Consider the following 25,294-nt stretch of genomic DNA (forward strand, 5'->3'; position numbering starts at 1 on the left):
CGAGGTGAAGGTTTCCTTTCCGTTTTGACTTGCGGTGTTCGTGGGTCTGTTGATGGTGGGTCTCGGCTTAACTGAGAGGATTAACGGTTTTCTGCGGCGTCGTGGAGGCTCGTTCCTTCTTCGGTGAAGCCAAGTTAGCTCTTGGGGTTTTCCCGGAGGCGAGTCGCGAGTTGCAGTATGCAGTCGGTAGTGGTGCTCAGCTCGGTTCCGGTTCGTGAGGCTCTCCCATTGTTTGAATTCCGGTCGTCTATGGCTGGTTGACGACCTTTAAGGAGCTCCTTCTAGCTTTGGATCCTCGTTCTTGACTTCGCTTTGGATCTACTGAGTTGCGGCGACGGCTTCTCTTCTGTAGTCTTTGGTCTCATCGGGTTATTTTGACATCCTCTACTGATGCCGGAGGATGGATATTTCAAGTCACAGAAGATTGACCTTTGGTTCTCAAAGGCAACAACCGGCGTTGTGAGTTTGGTCATACTCGCTTCAGCGTCTCGGTTGTTCATAGGCATTTCCCAGTACTGATGTGGGTTGCTTGATCTAGTCAGTAGTGTCTTTGGCTGGTTCTGTGCAGGTTATTTGAGGCTCTCCTAAGCGATGTGTGGCGACTGAGATCAAGCCCGACTTTTTGCGTCGAAGGCGAGTGTGCAGTGGGACTCCGATAGCGCTCCTCAGGTATGCTGTCATCATCCCTTCTCTCCTTTGGTGTCTCGTGCTTAATGGACAAGGAAGAGTGCAAGCTTGGCAAGATCACTGAATACTAGCTACTTCAGGCGACGTCTCAGAAACTCCGGCATCCGAGGCAACAAGGTAAAATCCACATTCCCGGGGTTTAACGTCAATAGAAAAGAACGGTATTTGGTAGTCTAGAGATTATCGAACGCTCTAGCAGAACGCGCCGGATAGGTGGTGGTGCGAAACTAGAGTTGTAAAGATGTTGATCTAGATCATTTTGTTCGAGTCATGTTTGTATTCAACTTTGATGCCCTTCCGGGATTTATAAATAATATATATTTAAAAAAAAATTATTATAATATATTTACTTTAGAAATATTTACACCCGTGCATGAAGCACGTATAGTATTTCATAAATTAACAAAAAATCTAATGTAGAATATACACAGAAGAATTTCATGTTTACCACTTTACCATTATTCATGAAATACTTTTTCTAAATGGCAAAAGACTCTTATACATTTGTTTTTATATATATAATAAATAATAAATAATTTTTTATGTTTTCGAATTATATTTTTTCAAATTCAAACTTTTTTATAATTTTTTTTTTCAAAATTTCATTTTAAAAATCAAAATTATGTTTGCAACTATTTTTAATTTTTTTAAAGTATTTATTTATATATTTATTAGAATCCTAAATTTCACATTCCAAATAGCCTACCTCATCCCTCAACTCTAAATCTAAATGTTTTTTACACTTTTTTAAAAGTAAAGGTAAAATTAGTTAGTGTACACATGAAATGTGGTACTATGAATGTAGTATTTGTGACAATTTCCCAATATACATAGTTATAGATCATGTTACATGATTTATAGTAACTTAGTATAATTTTATATGGCATATATATATGTTATATAAAAACTAATATAACAATATTATTTGACACATAATTTGGAGATTTCTGATTAAGAGATATGACTAATGAGATAAGATGATGTAATAAAATGATAGTAAAGAAACACGCATTTCATTTCGTCAAAGTATGTACAACTAGATGTTGTTTGTGTTTAAGGTTTATAAGTTATTTGTGTTTTCTGATGATAAGAATCACATGTTGCACAAAAAGTACTAACATAAATTTAGATATCTAATATTCTTTTGTTCTCATTGAAAAATATTTATCTAGCTGCACATGGCCACCAGTAAATAAGTAACACAAGGACAATGCATAAAAGGTGTACCTCATGGCCTTCTCCAGGGTTGCTCTGATGAGTCCCTTTCCCGAAACTCTTATGTCTCTTTTTCCCGAAACTCTCAATGGATTTTGCTCGTAAGATATCTTCCTTCTTTGTTCTTCTTATAGGAACAGTGTTATTTGGGCACACTCCATTCTTGTGCCACACCTGTGTTATAGCCTTTGCCTCTTTCTTGGTGAACGTAGAACCACCTTCAGGAACAAAACTCGGTCTCATCTACGTACGAAAACATTCTGTTACAACATAATCATGCATGTAACTAAAAAAAAAGAGATCATAAACGAAGACAAACCTGGATCGTATGGTTTTTAAGTAGAGGGTGGTCAAAAGCTGGTTGCTTAGTTATTGGAACACAGTCTATTATATCTCCATCTTCACTCTAAGAAATATTAATTAAAGGGAAAAAATGAATCTCTTTTTTTTTTCCGTGAATATCCAAAGCATGAAGTTATGACGCATTGAGAATCCCTATTATATCCCTTATATATTAATTGAGGAACATTTGAAAAGATGTAACCTCAATTTTGTATTAATTAAAAGAGGCCCCAATGCATAGGTGGCACTCAATTAGGTAGTCAATTACATTCAATTGAAAAATAAGTAGGTCCACATTCGATTTTTATATGTTGTTAGATACATAAGTTGATCAAACTATATGATATAATGATATGATATGATATTTTCTTTCCTTAAATAAAACCTACGGAATTACCATAAATGACTAATATATATATGACAATTAATGAGTTTAATAATAAAGATTTGATAACAATGTATATCTCCTCCATCATTTTTTTGTTTAATTTTATATTATTAAAATAAATTAAACAATCAAATTAGCTATAAAAATAAAATTTAGATTTTTTCGTATATGTTATATTTTGAATTTTTAAAAACGACAATAAATGACTAAAACTATTAAAATTATTATGTTAAAAATTAATGATCAATGGTTTAACATTTTTATTATAAGAAGATACACATGATTTTAAAACCATATGAGTAAAAAATATCATTTAATAATAAAATAAATATATATATATATATATATATATATATATATATATATATATATTAAACACTATATACCATAAGATTACATAAATATTTTAATATTAAAACTTTCAATGAATTTTCAAGAACATTTATAAATTATAAACTTATTAAAGATTTCAGATTGAAAATTTTGTTATCGATGATTTAAATATTTTGTTATAAAACGATATGAACGATCATAGAACCGTATGATTATAAATTCTTATTTAATAAATAACTATACAAAATATACTATTTCTAGAAAAATAGGTTGGTCCATCTTAACTTATATTACACTTTTTATTAAACTAACTATCGAATTGATAAATAACGTACCAAAAAATGTTTTGCACTTTCCTTAAATAAAAGCTACGAAATTACCTAATATGATTAACGTATATATGAAAATTAATAATAATGAATAATAAATATTTGATAACAACTTTTGTATCTTAGTTCTTTTTTTAATTTTATATTATTAAAATATATTTAAAAATCACATTAAATATATAATAAAAACATTTTTAATTTTTCTTATATGTTATATTTTGAATTTTTCAAAACGTCTATAAATTATTAGAAATTTGAAGATCCCCACTCTGAAAATTTTGTGATCAATAGATTTTTTTTTTGTCATAATAAGTTACAAATGATCATAAAATTGTATTAATATGAACTTTTATTTAATATTATAAGAAGATACACATTATTTTAAAACCATATGAGTAAAAAATATCATTTAATAATAAAACATATATATTTATATATATATATATATTTATATATATATATATATATATATATATATATATATATATATAGATTATACTATATACCATAAGATTACATAAATATTTTAATATTTAAACTTTCAATGAATTTTCAAAAACATTTATAAATTATAAACTTATTAACGATTTCACATTGAAAATTTTGTTATCGATGATTTAAATATTCAGTTATAAAATGATATGAATGATCATAAAATGTATGATTATAAATTCTCATTTAATAAATGACTATATAAAATATACTATTCTTAGAAAAATAGGTTGGTCCATCTTGACTTATATTATATTTTTATTAAACTAACTATCGAATTGATAAATAATCTACCAAAAATTTTTTTGCACTTTCCTTTATTAGAAGCTACGAAATTACCTAATATGATTAACGTATATATGAAAATTAATTATTATGAATAATAAATATTTGATAACAATTTTGGTATCTTAGTTCTTTTTTTTTAATTGTATATTATTGAAAGATATTAAAAAATCACATTAAATATATAATAAAAACATTTATATTTTTTCTTATATGTTATATTTGAATTTTTCAAAACGTCTATATATTATTAGAAATTTGAATATTCCCACTCTGAAAATTTTTTGATCAATAGATTATTTTTTTGTTATAATAAGTTACAAATAATCATAAAATATAACGCATATGAATTTTTATTTAATAAATATTCAAACTAAATAATATATATATATATATAAACACTAATGATTTAAAGCAACAAGATTGGCTGATCAATTTAGTCGTCGAGTTGAAATCTTTCAAAAGTATGTGAAAGACTAAAGTCAAAGTAAATATGGATTTAGAATAATAGTTATATTTTACTAACCAAATACCGAAAAAAACCGAACCGAACCGAAACCAACCCGATATCCGGATTGAACACCCGTAATCCAAATGAAGCCAAACTATTGTTTCATTCTCCAAAATATAATAAAAATAATAACTTAATCCCGCGCAAGGCGCGGATCTTATCCTAGTTAACTTATTAAGTTTGAAACAAAAGTAAAAACTTACATTTTATGTTACTTATTTATCAGTTTCACTTTCATCTCTGTTTACTAACAGTAAATTTAAACACTGCTACAATATAAAAAATTTCAAGTACTTTTGTCGATGAGAAATGAAAAATAAAACATGTAAATTAGTGATGAAATTCGCTTGAGTCTATATTTAAAGAATCATCTATACTATTTTACATTATGATGTCACATATTAAATTATTTGTGTATGGCAAAACAGCAACGAAATCTTATTTGAGATAATGTAATAATAATTAGCTATAAGATTATTCTGAACACACGATAGTATAAATTATAGAGTAAGGTCGGAGATGCTCTAACTAATGCAAAAAAAAATAACATATAACTCCAATCTCAGATTTCTTCATTCTTTTAATATACTCCCTTTGTTTTGATATGTAAGTAGTTTTAGCAAAAAAATTGTCTGCTTCACATATGTTTACATAATCCAAAACACATTTTACATTTATTACATGTTGTGTGACCAATCAAATAATTCATATGTTTTTATTATTGGTTGAATTTATGTATTAAATGCTATTTTTCAAAGTAAAAGTTTTTTTAATATTCACACTTTTAACTAAAACTACTTACAAATTACTATTTTTCGCACAACAGAAATTAATACTCTTTTTTGTAACCGCAGAAAATAATACTTTCTTGTTTAAATACCTTAATGGATTTAAGAGCAGGCTTATTGAGCCGCTTCAAAAGTCTTTGTACTTTGATTTCTTGTTGATCAGATAACTGTTTTCCATAAACACAAGGAGAGGCAATCACTGTTATCACCACCAGAGCTACGGTGTAACCAACCATTCCCATCACAAGAATGCTTATAGTTCCTTACTTTTAGTTTCTGAATCAACTACTCTTTGGAAGTTTGTATTTTTATCAACTACTCCTTAGAGTTTAAATAGAGGGAAATAATGCGCATATATTCTACTATTAATTAAGAAATTAGCGCATAAATGATCATGTTATTAATTTCTCAGTGGTGATAATCATAATACAATATGGAAATAAAACATTGACCCATGACTTAAAGCATAACAGCAGAATCAAAATTTATAAAACTAAGAAAACAAATCAATATCTAAGAATATTTCATTTTACGATTTAATTAAATGCCAAAGTAAGGTCTTAGAGGTAAAATAATTGATTTTCTTAATTTTTAAATCGAATATATAAGTTTTTTCGAAAGTTACTGACTGAAAAACTGGAAATTATATGGTTTACAAAAAAATGCAATATTTTAGGATATCCATTCTGCACTCACTTGTTTAAGTCATGGTCAATAAACCATTTAATATCACTTGCAAATAATAAAATTATATTACAAAAAATTATTTATGGTAACTTATTGTTGAAATTATATAAAGAATAATAATGTTTGATCAATTCTTCTACTTAAAAAATAATTAATGTATCAGCTACTTACGCATATAACTAATTTAATATTAGTTTAAATACAATCACAATTTTTTAATGCTTATTTTTAAGAGATATTAAAAAAAAACTAAAAAGAAAATTCTAAAATAAACATCGTTTGATCAAATAGTTACAAAATAGTTTAATGAGGTAGATATATTATATTTTATCATTATTAAAGTTATTTTTCTTAATATTAAATATGATTTTAAATTTTATGTTTTTGTATTTATGGAACTTTATAGAACCATAATCAAAATACCAAAGCAAATCTGAATTCTCATTTTTAAGATTATTCAAATAAATTTTAGTTTCCATTCAATAAATCAAAGGCATAAAGTTATTTAGAATTTTTAAAATATTTTAATTATTGTAAATATTGATATGTGTACATGAGCTTTCAAAAATGTATCAGCTACTTACGCATGTAACTTCATATTGATCATCCTTTATTTTCTAATATTTTTATAAAAAAACATGAACATATAATTTGATAAATGTTATGAAAATACATGCACATTTGAATTAATTATAATAAAAAAATAATTATGTTTAATTTTTAATTTGAAAGAATATATGTAACTCAATAATTACTCACAACATGAATGATTCGACTAATCCAACTTATATCTAAAATCATAGATTTAACTATGATAAGATTATAAAATTTTATAAGAATAGTAATTTATTTTATAAATATAAATCATAGGACAACTCAAAAAATATTAAAAATGAAAATAAAATATTAACCAACTGTTACAATTTAGTTCTTTTGTAAAATTTATATATATAAATGAGACTTCAGAATATTATTGTTTCATTATATTAATTATGTAATTTGGAATCATACACTTTAGTTTTTTTTTTTCAATCTAAGCACAATATATCTTAAGCTATATATAATCTTCATAAAAATATATTTACATATCTAAGTTAACAACCACCTAAATGTAAATAAGAAATTAATCAAAATTTTAATATATATAATAAAAAATATTACAGTTGAATTCATATATGCAATCTAAATTGCTCAAATGATAACTAAATCGACTAAAAACAACAAAACCAATTAGAAATAACATATATAAAAATTAAAGTAATATAATATTATTAATATAAATGATGCATATAAATTATAAACTAATTTAATATTAAATGTAAGTAGCAATTAATTATTATAATAATATTACTTTAGAAATATTTATACCCGTGCAAGAGCACGGGAAAATTACCTAGTATAAAATTAATAGCAAATGTAAAAATAGAATTAAGTTAAATAATAACATTAAGATATTTTTACAAAAATCTGACAAATAGTAGTGGACATGTGGGTTTTGGATATCTAGGGAAGTTCTAACAGTGGCTTTGCAGAGATCTTGATTCAACCCTCATTCCTCTTTTCCAATTTTATTTTTATTTTTAAAATAGCTTAGATTCTGCATTCTGGTAAAATAGATTGTTGGAGGTGCTCTTACATTTCTAACAACATTAATCATGGCGCTATTTGAAGACTTTCAAAATCTTGGGCCGCAAAATTACTTATAGGAATTAAGGGTGGAAGCCCAAGTTGCTTCTGGTTGCCGCTGGTGCCTTTTTTCTAGGGGTGGGCATTTCGGTTTAGTTTCGGGTTCGGTTTGGGTTCGGTTCGGTTTGGTTTGGGTAATTTAGGTTTTATAAAACTCAAACCAATTAAAACCAAAGTAACTTTGGTTTGGGTTCGGTTTGGGTTTAATTCAGTTCGGTTCAGTTCGGTTTGGTTTAGATTTAGTTCGGTTTACATTATTATGGTCTAGTTTGGTTCGGTGTAGTTCGGGTTGGTTATAAAATATGAAGGCATCAGTTTTATACTTTTATTAAAAAATAATCAACTCATAAACGATAGAGTGAGAATATAAAAACTTATGCTACATGATTTTATATATAATAGTATTATTTGAATCGTATTTATAATTTTTTTTTAAAGATATGGAAGTTATGAAAAAATGAAAAACGAAACTTTAACTAAAATTTACAATATGCTAATACATATATATATATATATCATATATATTTTTACTATATATATATAGGATTATTGGTTTGGTTCGGTTTGGTTCGGTTTAAACCCAAACCAAACCAAACCGTTCGGGTTGAGTAAAACATGAACCAATTGGGTTACATAAAGAGCACGGTTTGGTTTGGTTCGGTTTAACTTCGGTTTGGTTGGTTTGGTTCGGTTCGGTTTGGTTTGGTTTGGTTTGGTTCGGTTTGGGTTTTTTCTTCTTTTGGTGCTACCCGCTTGAGTCATTTTTGTATCTAGAGCTTCATCGTCATTTTTGTGTCCTGTAATGAAAATTACGCACCCTAGCCTATTGGTTAAGGTTTAAAGGCTTCTACATCCAGGTCTAGAGTTCGAATCCCAAACTATGCAATTTCTTACAGATTATAGGATGCGAAGTATTCAGAGGTTCCAGAGTACTGTAAGCAGAACCGTTTGTTGTGGTCGCCTGTTGTGGTGAGAGCTTGTCCATCGAGGATGTCTTACATGCAGAACCGTCTGTGGTTTCAAGTGTTTCGGGAAGAGCTTCATCGTGGAATCATTATTCGTGGAGCTGTTCATCAATATCGCATATGTTGGAGAAAGTTAATCATCATATGTAATATATTTAGAGATTAAATGATGATGTAATGTATTACCCAGCGTTAAAAAAAATAAAAATTACGCACAAGTCAAACCCTGACCCCAAATATTAATATATAATAATAGTATACTAGATAGTAACCCGCGCTTTGCGCGGGATAAGATGTCTATATTAATGTTAAAATTATATATTATGATTATGTATGACATTAAGTATATTTTAACCGATAGAACTAAAGGTATGATTGTTATCATGGATGAAGAGAGATACTTTTTATAATGGGTGCACTAATATTAAAATTTGATATATGGTGTTTGCAAGTTTGAAAAGAAGCTTTGAAATTTTTTTTTTTTAATATTTCGCCTATCACGTTGTAGTACTTACGGAGTTAGTTAGGGATTTAACAAATAAAATTGAAAAAAAGGTGGATCAATAACATATTATAAGCAAAACAATAACTGTGTGAAAAAAAGTATAGCTCCTTTAAATTCAGAAAACATAGTTGCATAATAAAAGAAATTGAAGGTTATTCGACCATCAAAATTGTAAAGGTTGTTCCAGATGCGACCAGCACGTGAGACTTACTGGTGGTTTGTTTCTAGAAGTTTCTTCCCATCTTCAAGGTCGTCTAATGCATAGCTCTCATGGTGGCAAAGGTGGTGGCATTCGCATGCTTATATTGCTTGATCGAGAAGACTAATACACTAAGCCGAGACGATTTATAGTGATTCAATCTCATCGAAACAGAGATCACCCCATCGAGCAGTAACAAAACACAATACGACACATTTATCTAGAAATAGATTCTCAACGTCCTCTTTCGGCAATGAAGGGCGGTTCTCAAGAACGTGAGTGCTCTGCTAAATGCATGAAGGCAGGTACGGAAAAAATGGTTTTTTAATTGATACATGGCATCGTACTAAAGTTTCATTGCTTTGTCATCTCTACGGATCTGTCGACTTAATGACGATAGATCAGATGGGTTACCGTTTTTAACAGAAACGTATAGAGGAATAAGGAAGCTTTATTGATGCTATGATTATATTGAAAGAATGGATACACTACAAGAAAACACAAGTTTTACGAGGGCAGTTTTCCTCGTGACTTCGTCGTAAAAGCAGTGTTACGAGGAATTAGCGAGGAAACCCGTTTCGTCGTTATACGTTTGTCGTAACGCATATATCCTCGCTAATTCGTCGTAACGTAGCGAGGAAATAATTTCGTCGTAAAAGCGAAGAAGAATATTTCATCGTAAAGACCACGTAAAGCTTCCACGTAAGGACGTCGCTAAATTTCCTCGTAAATACCTCGAAAGCCATTCCTCGTTAAAGCCACGTAAATAACTCGAAAGTAAATACTCGTAAAGTAAACGTAAATACCTTGATAGCTTTCCTCGTAAAGACCACGTGAATTTTCCACGTTATTTCCTTGTAAATATTTCCTCGTAAAAACCTCGTTAAGCTTCCACGTAAAGAAGTCGCAAAATAACTACGAATTTACTTCGTTTCGTTATTTTACAGAAATAAAAAAAATTATAATTAAAAAAATAATTTAAATAATTTAAATTATTAATAAAATTAAAATTCTAAAAAAATCAAAACCAAAATATTTTATATGTAAATAAGTTTTGAATTCATAATACAAGAACCGAAATTAAAAAGAACTAAGAGTCGTTAATCGCCCGATAGAATTCATCACTCCTCGCCGTTACATCCGCCTCGGCATGTGAGTCGTTGGTTGGTGACTATCCGGCTCACCGAACATCTCTCTGTAATGGGCAGTAAGTCTACCTTTTCGAACCTGAGAAAAAACATTAATTTTTTAAATTTCCGTCAACAGTATATTTTCCAACATTATCCACCTAATCAACACTAAATAACATAAGATCCGTAAACTTATCTAAATTCCCTATACTAACCACCTAATCTACCTAAACTAACCAAATTAGAGAGGAATTAGAGAGGCTTACCGTTGCAACGAAACAGGGAGGAAGTAGAGAGGAAGTAGAGAGGAAAGAAAGAGTGAGCATTCGGGGTGTATATATAAGATTACATTCCGTCGCAAATTCCTCGTAATTTTACGACGAATTACAGAGGCCCGTGTTTTTTTTTTACGACGAAACAGCGAGAGATTACAAAAGCCCGCGTTTTATTATACGAGGAAGTTACGAGGAATTACAAAGGCCCGTATTTTTTAGGTACGACGACGTTACGACGATTTTGCTTACGTGGAATTACCGAGGAAAGCTTCCCTATAAATATACCCGTAACTCTCCTTCTCAACCCACATCCAAACTCCCAAATCACACCCTATCTCACTTCATACTCTCAAATCCAATCCTATTCAAATTATAAAAATTAGAGAAAAAAGGAAGAGAAGAAGATATTGGAATTTATGTTGGTGAGACTTAAGTAATATAATTGCTGGAAGTCTTGCCACATGTAAATCCAGTATATTTCTTCTTTTTCTTTTTTTTTCCAGTTTTTACGGTACGAGGTGTTTACGACGATTTTGGTTACGAGGTGTTTACGACGATTCCGTCCTACGTGGAATTAAAGTGGGCCGCGTTCATCATTTACTTTACGTGGTATTTACGACGAATCTCTCCTACGTGGTATTTACGACGAACCGTCCTACGTGGTATTTACGAGGAATTCGTCGTAAGTTCGACGTTAACATACGAGGAATTAACGAGTATTCCGTTTAAATCCCTAAAATCCGAAACCCCAAACCCCAAACCCCATATTCCTTATCTTCTACTTCATATATTCCAAACCCTATCTTTATTTTCATTCCAAACCACAATTCCTTATTTTCATTCACTCAGAGAGTCTTACGTGGAATTAGCGTGCCCCGCTTTCTTTATTTTTTTAATTTCGTCGTAAACTCCTCGTGGCCTTACGACAACCTTACGACGATTTTGGCTTGCGTGGAATTAGCGTGGCCCGCTTTCTTTATTTTTTTTAATTTCGTCGTAAACTCCTCGTGGCCTTACGACAACCTTACGACGATTTTGGCTTACGAGGAATTAACGAGTATTACGTTTAAATCCCTAAAATCCGAAACCCCAAACCCCATCTTCCTTATCTTCTACTTCATATATTCCAAACCCCAAACCCATCTACCCTTGAACCTCAATCTATTCTTTCACCTCAAACCTTATTTATAATATATTCCAAACCCCAAACCACAAGTCCTTATTCATAATTAAAATAAACTTTCACATTACCTTATTCATAAATCAAACTCCCACATTATCTTATTCATAAAACAAACTACATAAAATCAAATACATCAATCGGATACATCAACATTCTCGTCATCACTAGAAACATCATCATTTTCATTAAACTCGTCTTCAACAGCTTCGTCTGTGGCATCGTTGGTAAGATCTTCGTACTCGTGATTATGCGGATCAATGAGAAGGATGTCATCAATTTCTTGTTCAGGTTCCTCGACTTCATTTATCTGTTCTTCTTGCAATGGTGGTTCTTCTCCACTGATAATTCGTCCTCGAGGTGTAACTTTGATCACAGCTAACCAATTTATACCTGAATCTCTCATTCGAGGGTATGGAAGGAAGCTAACTTGGTCTGCTTGTGAAGCTAAGATGAAAGGCTCGAATTTGTTGTACCTTCGTCCACCGTTGACATCAACTACACTGAATTTGTTAGACCGAACACCTCTGTTGACGACGGGATCGAACCATTCACATTTGAAGAGGACGCATTTCAGCTTCAATATCCCTGGAAATTCGACTTCAATAATCTCCGTCAAGATCCCGTAGAAATCTATTTCCCCTTTCACACATATTCCATAGTTACTGGTCGCCCGCTGTCTACCATAGTCATATGTGTGAAAAGTATAGCCTCGTGTGAAATTACGACGAAAATTAATTGGATGGCCAAAAAAAACGTGAGCTACCTACCAAGTTGGTGGATTCAAAATTTCCTCGTTAAGTACACGTAAAGTATTTCGTCGTAAAGAACTCGCGAAGTTTACGTGGTATTTACGAGGAAATAGTGTTTCCTCGTAAAAGCCACGTCAATTTACATCGTCTTTATGACGAAATTGTTTTGTCGTTACCTTACGACGAAATAACGATGCTTCTCTTTTTCCACGTACTTTCCTCGCAAAATCAACGTACTTTTACGAGGATTATTTTTCCTCGTTAATTATCCTCGTTAAACTTACGTTTTCTTGTAGTGATAAATCAACTAATCGAATTTGAAGCTGAAGGTAAAGTGTACGTCGAGAAAAGTGTAGATGGTATGAAGTTCTTTTAAAGAAATGTTAGTGTGAACGCATTAAATACACTGTTTTGGTGAGAAACGTTCTCTGCGTGACACCTAAGCGTTTTACTAAATAAAAGCTTCTCGTGAAGCCACGTCACCACGTCACAATCCTTACCGATAACTTTTAAGGTAAGTTTTAAAAATGCTTCTCCTTTAATATATAGGGGATATTAATATTTCATTGGCTTTTTTCTCCCAAAGTTATGACTAGGCCTGGGCGCGGATCGGATATCCAGGTTTTTGAAGGTATTTGTGATTTGCTTCGTATGTCACGGATATCTAATTTTTCGATTTGCTTTGCTTCGGAAAAATACGGATATTCGAAAAAACAGATATCCAGAAAATAAATAGATATTTGTGGATACTTACGAATACTTAAGGATATCTCATATGTTTTGATTAATACAAATAATCTTAAAATTTGATACAAATTTGTTTTATAAAACATGATATATGATAGAAATTAAAAAAGTAGTGAATCTACATATTTTGTAAATTTTTTGAACTTAGTTAACAATTATAATATCACAAAACTCAAGAAAAAAATTATAATTGTCATAAATGTGTTATCTTCTATTTATGTAATACTTTTATATAAGTAATAATGTAAATGAAATTTATCAAATCATATGTTAGAATAATAATTATATAATTTTATACATTAAAAACTTTAAATATAATCAAGATATACATGTATTTTTATATTGCCAGATCGGATCGGATATTCGTTTCCCAAAATTTTAATATTTGTGATTTGCTTCGATTTTAACGGATATTGATTTTTAGTATTGGTTTTGATTCGAAAGTACGGATATCCAGAATTTTTGGATCGAATCGAAACGAATAACGAATCGAATCTAATTTAACAGATAAAATGCCTAGCAACAACAAACCTGATATATTATAACAGATAAATTTATGTACCTTAATTCATATTAACCCATCAGCTTTCAGGAAGAATTTTCCAACAAGAAAGAGCATTAGATCAAGTAGATTATCAATGATAATTGTTTTTTCTCTCTCTGATTCTATAATGTTGCCTTTATATACACCAAAACGAACCCTACTTCAAAGGAAATACTGAGTTTGATTTCCTAATATCATGAAACTTTAAAAAAAAAAAATCATTTTTACTTATCTTTTCAAAACCGTCCTTTGTAGAACTAATACAGCTTTTAACATAAAATTTGATTAACGAAAATGTATTAAACTAACTTTATGCTATTTTAGAATATTTTATAATGTTACTGTTAAACACAAACGGAGCCAATCCCCCACCTCCACATTTTGTAAAACGAAAAACTGACAGACAAACTAACTAAATTTAAAACTAAAAGAATAATATAATTAGACGAAACAAAAAAATAAGTTGGTTGCTTGGAGGTTCCAGATTCGTCGTTACGAGGAAACGATGGTCAGACAGAGATGCCAAATAGTTTTCTCCCTCTCCTCCCACCATTTTTATCAAACCTCTTCATCTTCTCTATTTATAACCTAATTTTCCATTTCAGACAACAACATAAACTCACTAATCATTTACAAACATAAACTTGAGCAGGAACCGAAGAAAAGGACCGTGTTACCCTTTTCTTCTTCCTCTCTTTCCTTTCCACCACCACCACCATCTCTTCTCCCTCTCGGGAACGTTAATTCAAGATTCGCCCTTTCTACTCTTATAACGATGGGAACCGAAGTCATCAGGCCTCAGGACTGTTTGGTTAACCGGATGAGAGATTCTCCGGCGACCATTTTTCACCATCCCCGGAGAAATCATTCTCACCGGAGACCGCCTCTCCGACCTGACCAAAGGAGACGGTTCGGATCCGTTGACTTCAGAACGACCGCGAAGGACGTCGTTAGGAGAAGAGGAGAGTCTTTTGATTCGTTTTCGAACATCAAGGCTCGGAGATCAAATGCACCGGAAGTCTCTCCCGACGATATCTACGCCGGGTCTTCCATTTTCCTTGTTTCTCCGGCGCCGAGCTCGCTACCTTTGCCGTCGTTCTCGAGGAGAAACGTGAAAAGCCAGGTCGTTGTTGTTTCCGTTGATGATTCGGCGTCTCAGGATCTCCGGCGACTTCTCCGGCTTGAATTTTGAGTTAACGCGGGAAACTTAACGGGATCGTCAGCTATATAACGGTTCTCATATGTATTTAAATCTGGGAATCGTCTCCGTTATTGTTTTACTAATCTGTCCTTCCTTTGAATAATTTGTTATAGAATGGGGTGGGTCTGAGTGATCGTATAAAAAAGTACAGGGTCAGATTTAGAAACAAATGTTAAATATTAGCTGACTTTTCAGTTTTATTTGGTTCTATGGATTTAAAAGAAAAGTATTATTCGAGATCGGAATATTAATTAGTTACAAAATATGGGCAAAACCAAATTATATTAAAAGTTAATAAAAACTATTAGCTTTTTTTTTGTCAGCTAATAATAATTACTCCTTTCATAAAAGATCCATGTTTTAGAATTTTCACAATTTTTAATAAAACATATTAAAACTTAGTTATAAATACATAGTTTTTTGTAATTTTAGATTTTTAATATTTTTAAACCAATAAAATTTTAAGAACTGCAATTAACGTTCTTAAACTTCACAATTTTTCATTATTAGTTGACAAAAATTACACTGAAAATATAAAATATGTATCTTTTTGAAACAAAAGTCTTTTCTAGAATATGGATTTTTTAGGAATGGAAAGAGTACTAAACTTAAAAGATGTATATCAAAATGTTATGATTATGTTTAGCCCATGTTCTAAAACGCGTCCGCGTTGAACGTTTACGCGGTGAGTAAATGTGAATCGGTTCTTCACCGTGGCGTCTTGTACCAAATCGCTCAAAAACTCGGATTTTTAAATTTATAAGTTTCAAATTATAAATAAGGTTGAAGAACTGTTATTGTAAGGTAAAAATACAAGGAAACCGAGTTAAAACAGCCCAAAATCGTGAAGAAAAATGATAGAAACGGAAGGTAGGGTTTCAGATCGATAAAACTGGGAAAGAAGATGAGGATATTTAAGTCATTTCGACTTCATTAAAATACACAAAAAAATAAAAACCCAAACGCATACACAGGTATTCAAACTCGTCACTAGAACTGCATGTGGGAACACGGAAAACCACCAGACTACAACGCATTTTAGGTTTTAATACACAGATAATAATGATATATAATAAAATCATATAAAACTAGTTTCCGAGTAATCCCTGATTATTCTCCGATTCTCTTTCAACTCGCTAGGCCCGGACCACCTGCACGCGTTACGCCTAGCGTAATTTCGAACATGGTGTTTAGCTAAGTTTGGTTGAAATTGAGAGGCAGTTGTGATATGCCCGTCCGGACTGGAAAGACGCCTAAAGCGCATCGAAACAATGCTGCACCTTAAATATAAATTTATTTAGATATAAAATTAGAACAACATAAAGTATTATTAAAAATAATATATGTATTACATTTTTTATGAATTATTTTTAACTTTCAATAAATTATTTTAGCCGACTCAATTGATATAATCGACCATTCCATTTAATGGTTCATAAGCAATAGAAACATGGATAATTCTTATCAGTTTTCTACCAGAGAAATGCTAATTTAAGGAAATTTATAATTAAATCGAATCCTATTATTTTAACTTGCATAATTTTGTTGATTTTCTGGAAATTTGTGAAAAAACATAAGTTAATTTATGATATATGTTTCTTCAGATTTCTGAAATCAGAAAATAGATTGTAAAATTTACAAAAAATAAAGAGAAGAAAAATAATTTTACATGGAAGATTGGAAGAAACAATATTTCCAGCGGACATAACAATCAAATAAGTGAATAACAAAAGATACTATTTTTTCACAAAATGCTGAAAACAAAAGTATTTTATATATAAAAGAAACAAAGTTGTTTTTTTTTTAAATAAACTAAAATGTAAAAAATGAAATAACTAAGAGATTTTTTAAACTGATAGTATCTTTTTAGTCAAAACTATCGTATCTCAACTAAGATTGCGACCACATCTCATTTGTTATCCCCAAAAAAGGGGAAAAACCAAATTAACAAAAGAAAACTGAGTTCGAACCTTCCACCAACAAGGCAAATACCATAGAACCTACAACCACTATACCGAAGAGACATGATTATTAATAGATTTTTTTAGGGCTGGGCAAATAAACCGAATCCGAAAATTTAAACCGAATCCGATCCGATAAAAATGAATCCGAATCGATCCGAACCCGACATAAATACCGAATGGATCCTGTTTTTTGGTATATTGGGTTATGGGTATTATCCGAACCGAACTCGGGCCTAAATGGATATCCGATGGAACCCGAAACATTTATAATCACAAAAAGAACTTCTACCAAATATGATCTTAATTCTTAATATGTATCCAAAATACTTTAAGATATTATTGAACTTCTAAAATAATTATCTATTATATGAATGTTGATGGTGGAATGTAGTGGTTGAATCCTAAAGTTTTTTTTATTTTGGTTTTGTTTTCATTGAATAGTGTTTCTCATTTCATGAGAACTTAGTTTTTGTTTTATGATTTCATTTATCTGGTTTTCTTTTTATCACTAACTATGTTTACCTTTCGCTTGATTTTGAATGATCACGTTTGATGTTTTTTCTTATTTTTGAATCGATTTTACTTATGTTTTGGCTATTAAAATATGTACAAATTATGTATTTTAAATCCGCAGAACCGATTTCATTTATGTTTTAGTTACAAAATAGGTACAAATCATGTATTTTTAAACCGAAGAACCGATTGGGACCCGAACCCGAAAGTACAATGGATTATACCGGTTCTTTGAAGATTTACTAACCCCGACCCGAACCCGATATAACCCGAACCGGTCCCGAACCGAACTTTTATATAACCCGAATGGGGTTGATTTTGATAAACTCGAAAAATCAAAACCCGAATGGATAAAACCGAAATCCGATTGGGACCCCGAATGCCCATGCCTAGATTTTTTTTTAAAAACGAGCATGAATATTATTCAAAGCTCTATTTTTTTTTTTACAATCTTCAAACACACTTCGAAACGAGAAGTGGGGATCATTCTAAATTTCTGATATGGTTCAAGAAAATCTTTATTTTGTTTAGACATTTGAAATTTTGAGAAATAAACATTTCAGAATCATCAACCTATAATAATATTTTAAAATATGTCATATAATTCTTTTCGAAGAATATGTCATAATTCTGTTTCGAAAATATGTCATATATATAAACCATTAACCACATTATATAAATGCTCTGAAATACAGATTCATTTTCCAATAATCAACGTGACGTTGTTGGCACGTACGTACTTTAATATATCGATTTTGAAGTCATTTTTTGCCGACCTACCCCCACATCTTTTTCGCCACACATCTTACTTACCACCAAGAGGGTGCTAGTATTCTAGAAATCGAATATGTCATAAGTTTTGGATACCTACCACATTTTTTTTTCTGCCACACACTTAACTTACCACCACATCCCCTCTTGGGTAACTCTATCACTCTCACTACGACTTCAATTTGGAACGTTTTGTCTACCAATAGATTAATTAAGTCTTTTTGAGGCAATAATTCAAAATATCAGAACGCCTACGGTACTAAATGCACAACGACACTAGCTAAACCATATGGTTAACTTGACGGGGACACATTTCTTTTCGCTTTTGGCTTGTAGCGAAGGGACAGTGCAATGTTTCAACTGTTAGCCTTAGATATAACAGTAGTAAACAGGTCGATAGATGTTGGGTCTTTAATACCAAAAATATACTGAGTATAATGTAAAACATATACTGAGTGAGTCAAAAAGCTGTGTGCACTTTATTTTAATCAGTGCAAGTTTGTAATATCTCTGTAAAACACTTCCAGTGATGCCATTTTTTGGGTGTGGAAACCTCATTAGTCCAATGGTTTGACTAAAAATTCATTAATGTTTTTACATCAGCAGATCTAAGTTTCAATTCTCAAAGAAAATGATTTATTAAACAATTATGTAGGGTACTAAAAAAAGGCTTACAAAGAATCTTCAACATGGTGCAAGTAAACCCGGTCAGGCGTAGATCTTTATAAGACGGCTCTCGTGATGCAATTAGACATAGATCCTCATAAGGCAGGTAGTATTGTCGGTTGTCGAATCATCTATTTAATATTTCTCATAATTGTAATATTTTCTAATAAATCGGCGTTAAAAAATGCTACTTTTGAGTATATCAATAATTAAAGAGAAAACAAAATAAGAGAATGACGGGAGAGAAATAGAGTAAAAGAGTTTAATATTAAATATTTTAAAAAAAAATCATATACACATATCAGCATACAAATGAATTTACTTTTTATCAAGTATTTTAATTTATTTAAATTATTAGTTTTATATAGAATAGAACCTCAGTGCGCAATACCAACCGTTAGAGAATGATTAACTCCGATTTCTTAGCCGGAGTTCTTAATTAACTCATGATTTGACACTTTTTTAATATTTTTCTGTTAAGAGATGGTTCTTAGAGCACTTCCAATGGGAGTTCTGTCAATCTGTGTTGTCAACTTCCAAAGATTCGAGACGTTAATGATACATATTGATAATCCTGGTTATCTGAGATTCTGAGTTTCAAAGTTTGTGAATTGCGGAAATTACTAGAAATATACATGCAAAACCCATATTTGATTCTATTTGTTTTTTCGTTTTAAGAATGTCTTGTAATCTCCAATCGGATTATTGATAAACGTATATTAATAGTACTATATAAAAATATAATTACTGTATACCATTAACTCTTTTACTTTACTTACTACCTTCTTTTTTTTTTGGTCAAATACTTTACTTACTAGCTAGATCAATCTTTTATGTCGGCTAAAGGGGAATGAGTGCCGAATATTACTAGGTTTTAGCAATTTTGGTTTTGCATGGTACAGAACGTTCTATACAAACTCTTTTCCTGATTTAGCAACAAAACAAGAGAATTAATCATAATATAACATAATACGCGAACTAAACATTGTTCCAGAAGGATAATAAGTCTCCCTTAGACCCTTACAAGAAAACAAAATACAAAGAACGACGAGGAGCATACATACGAACACAATTAAGGACTGACAGAAACAACCAACAAATAAAAAAACAAATTACATTTATGACTTTTCCAATAAAAGTTCTTGAACAGTTCCGTTTTGATTAAGACTTCCGTTTTGTTTAGCCACAGGTTTCGCACCCAACTTTTCCACAAATTCTTCGAGATTCCGATCCGACGAGCCACCGCGAGCCACCGCCGCTTCCGCCTCCTCCTTCCATTTCAAAGCATTCTTTTTCAGCTCCGTCGCCTTCTCTCCTTTAGCAACTTCTCTCAGCCTCTCGGCCACTTCGTCCCTTGGCACCACCCTCTCCTCTGTCTCTCCACGGCCGAGTCTCACTCCCGTCTTTGTAACGTCTATCATGTAAACCGCGTCCGTGACTTGATCTCCCCACTGAGGCAAACAAACCGTTGGGACACCACTAGACAAAGCTTCCATCGTGGAGTTCCATCCACAATGAGTCACGAAACAAACCACAGAAGGATGAGCTAAAACTTTCTCTTGCTGACACCACTCCACGATCTTTCCTTTCTTCTTGACTTCTTCAGGCAAAACATGTCGCTCTTTGTTTATACCTAACTCTTGTTGTCTAATCACCCACAAGAACGAAACGCCAGCGTTTATCACACCGAACGCAATCTCATTGATCTGCTCTTGTTTTATATAAGCGACGGTTCCGAATGAGATGTAAACAACGGAGGAAACAGGCTGTGAGTCTAGCCATTCCATACAATGGTCCGTGGTCTCGGACATATCTCCTTTAATGTCATCACATATTAACGTTTTGGCCATTTTATAAAGCGGGCCGAGCGGCTTGATAGAGCCGGGGAGAGAGAGACTTGACATGTGGTCGATGATGTCTTTCTCCAAGGAGTAGAAACTGTCGACGAGAACAGCGAAAGGCTTGTGAAGACGTTTGATCTGATCAATGATCACTTCACGCAAAGCGGAATAAGGAGTTAAAGGATGAATGAAAGAAGGGATCTCGTCGTGTTTTAAGAGAGGCATGCCAGGGATTTGGACATCGATCTTGGGGTCTGTTTTGGTCGGGAAGTTAACAAGCTTGTGGTGGTAATAGTAATACGAGGCTAAGCAAGCGCAAGACTGGACCCAGAGAACAGCACAAGGGATTTGAAGATCTTCCGCTACGTCACAGACCCATGAGACGAAAGGGTTGTTGATGAAACACGTCACGGGCTGTTTCGTCACTTCCTCGTAACGTTTTACGAGGTTTTTGATCTCTCGTTGTCCGACCAGCTCAAGGTGTGGTCGGTAGATGGTGAAATCGTGTCTTCTTACGTCGTCGTCTTCGGGGAGACCGTCGTCGAAGAAATCGAACCGGAGATAACCTTTACCAATCGGTTTGAGGATGCGGTCTTGGATTTTGTTGGAGGTTCGCATCTTTTTGCCCCATGATTCTGTGGTGACGAAAGTAACGAGTAAACCCTTTGAAGCTAAGAGCTTACCGAGACGAAGAAGAGGATTAACGTGGCCTTGTCCCGGGAACGATACAAGCATTACATGAGGATGTAAAGGAGAAGATTCTAGTTCCATCCTTTAAAAAATGGTATCTCTTTTTATGTGGGATTTTTTTTCTTTGTTAAGCTACTATGTTACATGTTGGAAGACAAGAGTGAGATGCGCTTAAATACAAGACAAAGAAGGTGAATCAAGTTAAAAAAAAAGATTAATAATTACGGATATCTCAATATTTCTCAATATCTACCGCTGCTTTTGGACACCGTATTATTCAATTTTATTAATTGTATAAAAAGCCTTTAAATTGACCAAAAAGGTATGACGCTCATAAAGGTGACTTGGTTCAGTGGGGTGAGGTATTTATATAACGTATCACTCGTTTGTTTCTAGGTTATTTACATTGTGAAAACCCAAAGAAGATATTTTTTATATAAGCCAAAATCAAGAAGAGATAGTCGCAAGTACAAGTAAACATTACCTTGTTCCATATATGACATTTTAGGTCCAAAACGTTCATGGTTTGTCTTTAAAACCTTTCTCACGGTATTACGATTGGGAATATAAAATTGAGGAAATAAATCATTTAACCGATTAAACTGGAAAATAATCCATCCTTTTCAATATAGATGATGTTTTAGAAGAAATATTTTATTTTAATTTACGTGAAATTTTGAGGTTTTAAAATTAACTTTAATTTTATTGTAAACTATATAACTAATTAGATTTTACAGTTTTTTTTTATAATTGATCAAATGATTAGAAAACTATATTTCTAAAAATGTTTTTTTTAAATCTAACTTTTTTTAATTTTTGTGCACTAAGACAAAACATTAAGTATTATGAAATGGATGAAATAATTATTACCTCTGTTGTAGCAGGCGTAAATTAAATACTCTGTACCAACTGAATCCATAAAACTAAGAAGTTGATTGGTTAGTGCTTTAGTTGCTGTGGACAGCAAAAAATATTTCTACAGTCACAATATTTAACAGTCAAGCTTTGTTTCTTTTTTTTCTTTTTTTTTGGCTGTAGACACTAATATTTCCACAACAAAATAACAGTGCTTTAGAAACTTATTAATAAATCTGTAAGTTTTATAACATACAAAATCACAACAAAAATTTTACAGCTACAGTAAAAAAATACACAACATAAATTCTACAGCAAAAAACTAAAATCACAGTTGCAACCAATCAGACCCTAATTCCAAAGGTGACGATTAATACACATAAAATATTTTTGGCATCATAAAATTTCTCTTAATATCTAGAGTATTAAGTTATATGCTTCCGATTAATTCATATTTGAGAAACAGTCGTTGTCAATAATGCATAGCAAACCCAGTGAGCCACCCACCATTCACCAAGATGTAATGTAGTATCGTGTTGAAATTCAAGTCTTCGAAAACCTTAATAATATCAGCTAGTTGACGAATGTGGTATATTTTTGGACAGGAATATTCCGTTAATGGTTCAAGTTAATAAAAAAAAATTATTCCGTTAATGGACATTATTATCAAACAATAAAGTACAAAGGAGAATATAAGAAACGGCGTAGCGAAATTAAATACCTCTAATTATGGCTCTTTTTCGTCGGTAGAATCACAGAATTCTGGGAGGTTAAAAAGTGACGTGTTAGTATTCTGTTGGTTAGCTCTAAAACTCTCTAATACCATTAGTTCCACAAAATTTAAAAGTGACGTGTTAGTATTCTGTTCGTTAGCTAATCAAGTGGTCTAGTCATTTCCACCTAGTTTCGTTCAAGTAGTTACAACTCTGCTGTCCTACAAACCCTAAAGATATAAATGTGTTTTGTTTTGACCAAATTATAAATTAGTTTTGTTTTTGTTTCAGACTGCTATTGTCACATGCATGTAATTTTCTTTTACAAGCTGTCATTGCGATAGGTTTGTTTATATATGGGTGTGGACGATGTTAGTTTGAAACCAGTTGGGATCCATAAACTATTTTTACCGGAAAATTTTAAATAATATTTAAAGGAATTATTATAAATAATATTTAAATATGTAATCACTATAATACTATTTTATAAATCTACTACATTTAAATAGAAAGAATTAAAGCAATATTTAAATTGAAATGTTATGTGAAAAATAATAAAACTTCAAACTGTATAGAAACAAAAAACATTATTTTGAATTAAAAATAATACTGTTTTAATTATTAAAATTAGATTTTGACTCGTGTTTTCCAAACACAGAAATATTTTTTGGTTGATAGTTTATTAACCCGTCGTGTGTTCAATAACTTGTTCAGGCATTTGTACTTTTGGTGTCTGATTCAATTTTATTTATTTATTTTCGTTCGCTAATTTGTTTAGGTGTGCACGTTTGTTGATTAAGATAATGAATTTTAGATTATATATTAGATCTGAACTATAATAGTTCATATCTGTGTTTTTTTATTTTAGTTATAGAATAGCTCATTTCTGGTTTTTGTTAAAAGATGTTTGTGGAATTACGGCTGATGATGAAAAAGGTCGTGCTTTTGATTTTGAATGATTTGTATAATTTCCTTTTGCCTATTCATAAATCCATATATCAATACTATTAAAACAGAAGCAATTTTTATCTACTTACAAATAGTTTAGGTTGGACCATTATATTTAATTATATTTTCTATTATTTCTACTCATATCTAATTTAATTGTTAAACTAGATACTGACCCGCCATTTCAAATGGCGGGTATTTTACCTATTAAAATGTCATTTTTCAATTTTAATATTATTTCTAATTAGATGAGGATGTGTTTCAATAGTCTATTTTCTAATATGGTTTTATTTTTATAAATTGTAATTCTAATTAGTGGAAGTATGTGTTTGAATAGCTTATTATCTAATATGGTTTTATTTTTATAAATTGTATTGTAATTTATTTGTTATTAGTAAAATTGTGTTTACACATATTGGACTTCAAATCCGTTGTTTGTTTAATTCTTAAATATATCACATATATTAATTTGTTTAGTTCTTAAATGTATAATCTCAACTTTAAAAATAAAATAGGCTTTTTATAATTTTAAGTATAGATATTTTACACAAATTGGCATAATAGATTAATATATTTGTTTATCTCTTAAATGTATAATCCCTGTATAAAAAATAAAACAATATTTTTAATGATTTTCACTAAATATATTTTAAACAGAATGGGCCTAATGGGTTAACAATGGTTCAATATGGAACTATCGAATGGGCTTTAAATTTATGTAAATCATTAAAGGTATTTAAAAAAAACAATGGTATGTTTTGTAATTTTTTTAAAAAGTCAGGGGCATAATCATAAGAAAGATTTTGCTTTAATAGTATAGATATACATCGTACCTAAAATTAAGAAACTAACTAATTTATTATTTTTTAGACTAATGAAATTAATTTACAATAATTCGAAATTCAAATAACTAATCAATTATATTTAGTTATTAATGTAATAAATAATTATATATATATATATCTATTCATTTGTATATATACAACTATATATTAATTCAAATGCAAAAAAAAAAAATTGTTCAAAACCCTCACCAAATACATAAAAATATAATTATTATATTTAGAGTATTAAAATATATATAAATATATA

The 25,294-nt window shown here is 31.0% G+C and overlaps 2 protein-coding genes and 1 long non-coding RNA gene across 3 annotated transcripts; 1 reads left to right on the forward strand and 2 right to left on the reverse strand.

Moving 5' to 3' along the window:
- Nucleotides 1-1,204: 1,204 nt before the first annotated feature.
- Nucleotides 1,205-7,081, reverse strand: LOC117128318. Its single transcript, XR_004451613.1, has 2 exons — nt 5,463-7,081; nt 1,205-2,308 (listed from the first exon to the last, which is right to left on the reverse strand). It is a non-coding gene; the product is annotated as an uncharacterized LOC117128318 (long non-coding RNA).
- A 5,987-nt stretch (nt 7,082-13,068) lies between these two features.
- LOC103835075 lies at nt 13,069-17,073 on the forward strand. Its single transcript, XM_033280463.1, has one exon. The coding sequence runs from the start codon at nt 14,816-14,818 to the stop codon at nt 15,230-15,232; it is 417 nt and encodes a 138-aa protein (XP_033136354.1). The 5' UTR covers nt 13,069-14,815; the 3' UTR covers nt 15,233-17,073.
- Nucleotides 17,074-20,090: 3,017 nt separating this feature from the next.
- Nucleotides 20,091-21,982, reverse strand: LOC103835086 (UDP-glycosyltransferase 84A2). The gene has a single exon (XM_009111185.3). It carries the CDS (start codon nt 21,765-21,767, stop codon nt 20,274-20,276), a length of 1,494 nt encoding a protein of 497 aa, XP_009109433.1. The 5' UTR covers nt 21,768-21,982; the 3' UTR covers nt 20,091-20,273.
- Nucleotides 21,983-25,294: the final 3,312 nt, after the last annotated feature.

This window comes from Brassica rapa, chromosome A01, assembly GCF_000309985.2.
Source record: "Brassica rapa cultivar Chiifu-401-42 chromosome A01, CAAS_Brap_v3.01, whole genome shotgun sequence".
Classification (NCBI taxonomy): Eukaryota; Viridiplantae; Streptophyta; class Magnoliopsida; order Brassicales; family Brassicaceae; genus Brassica; species Brassica rapa.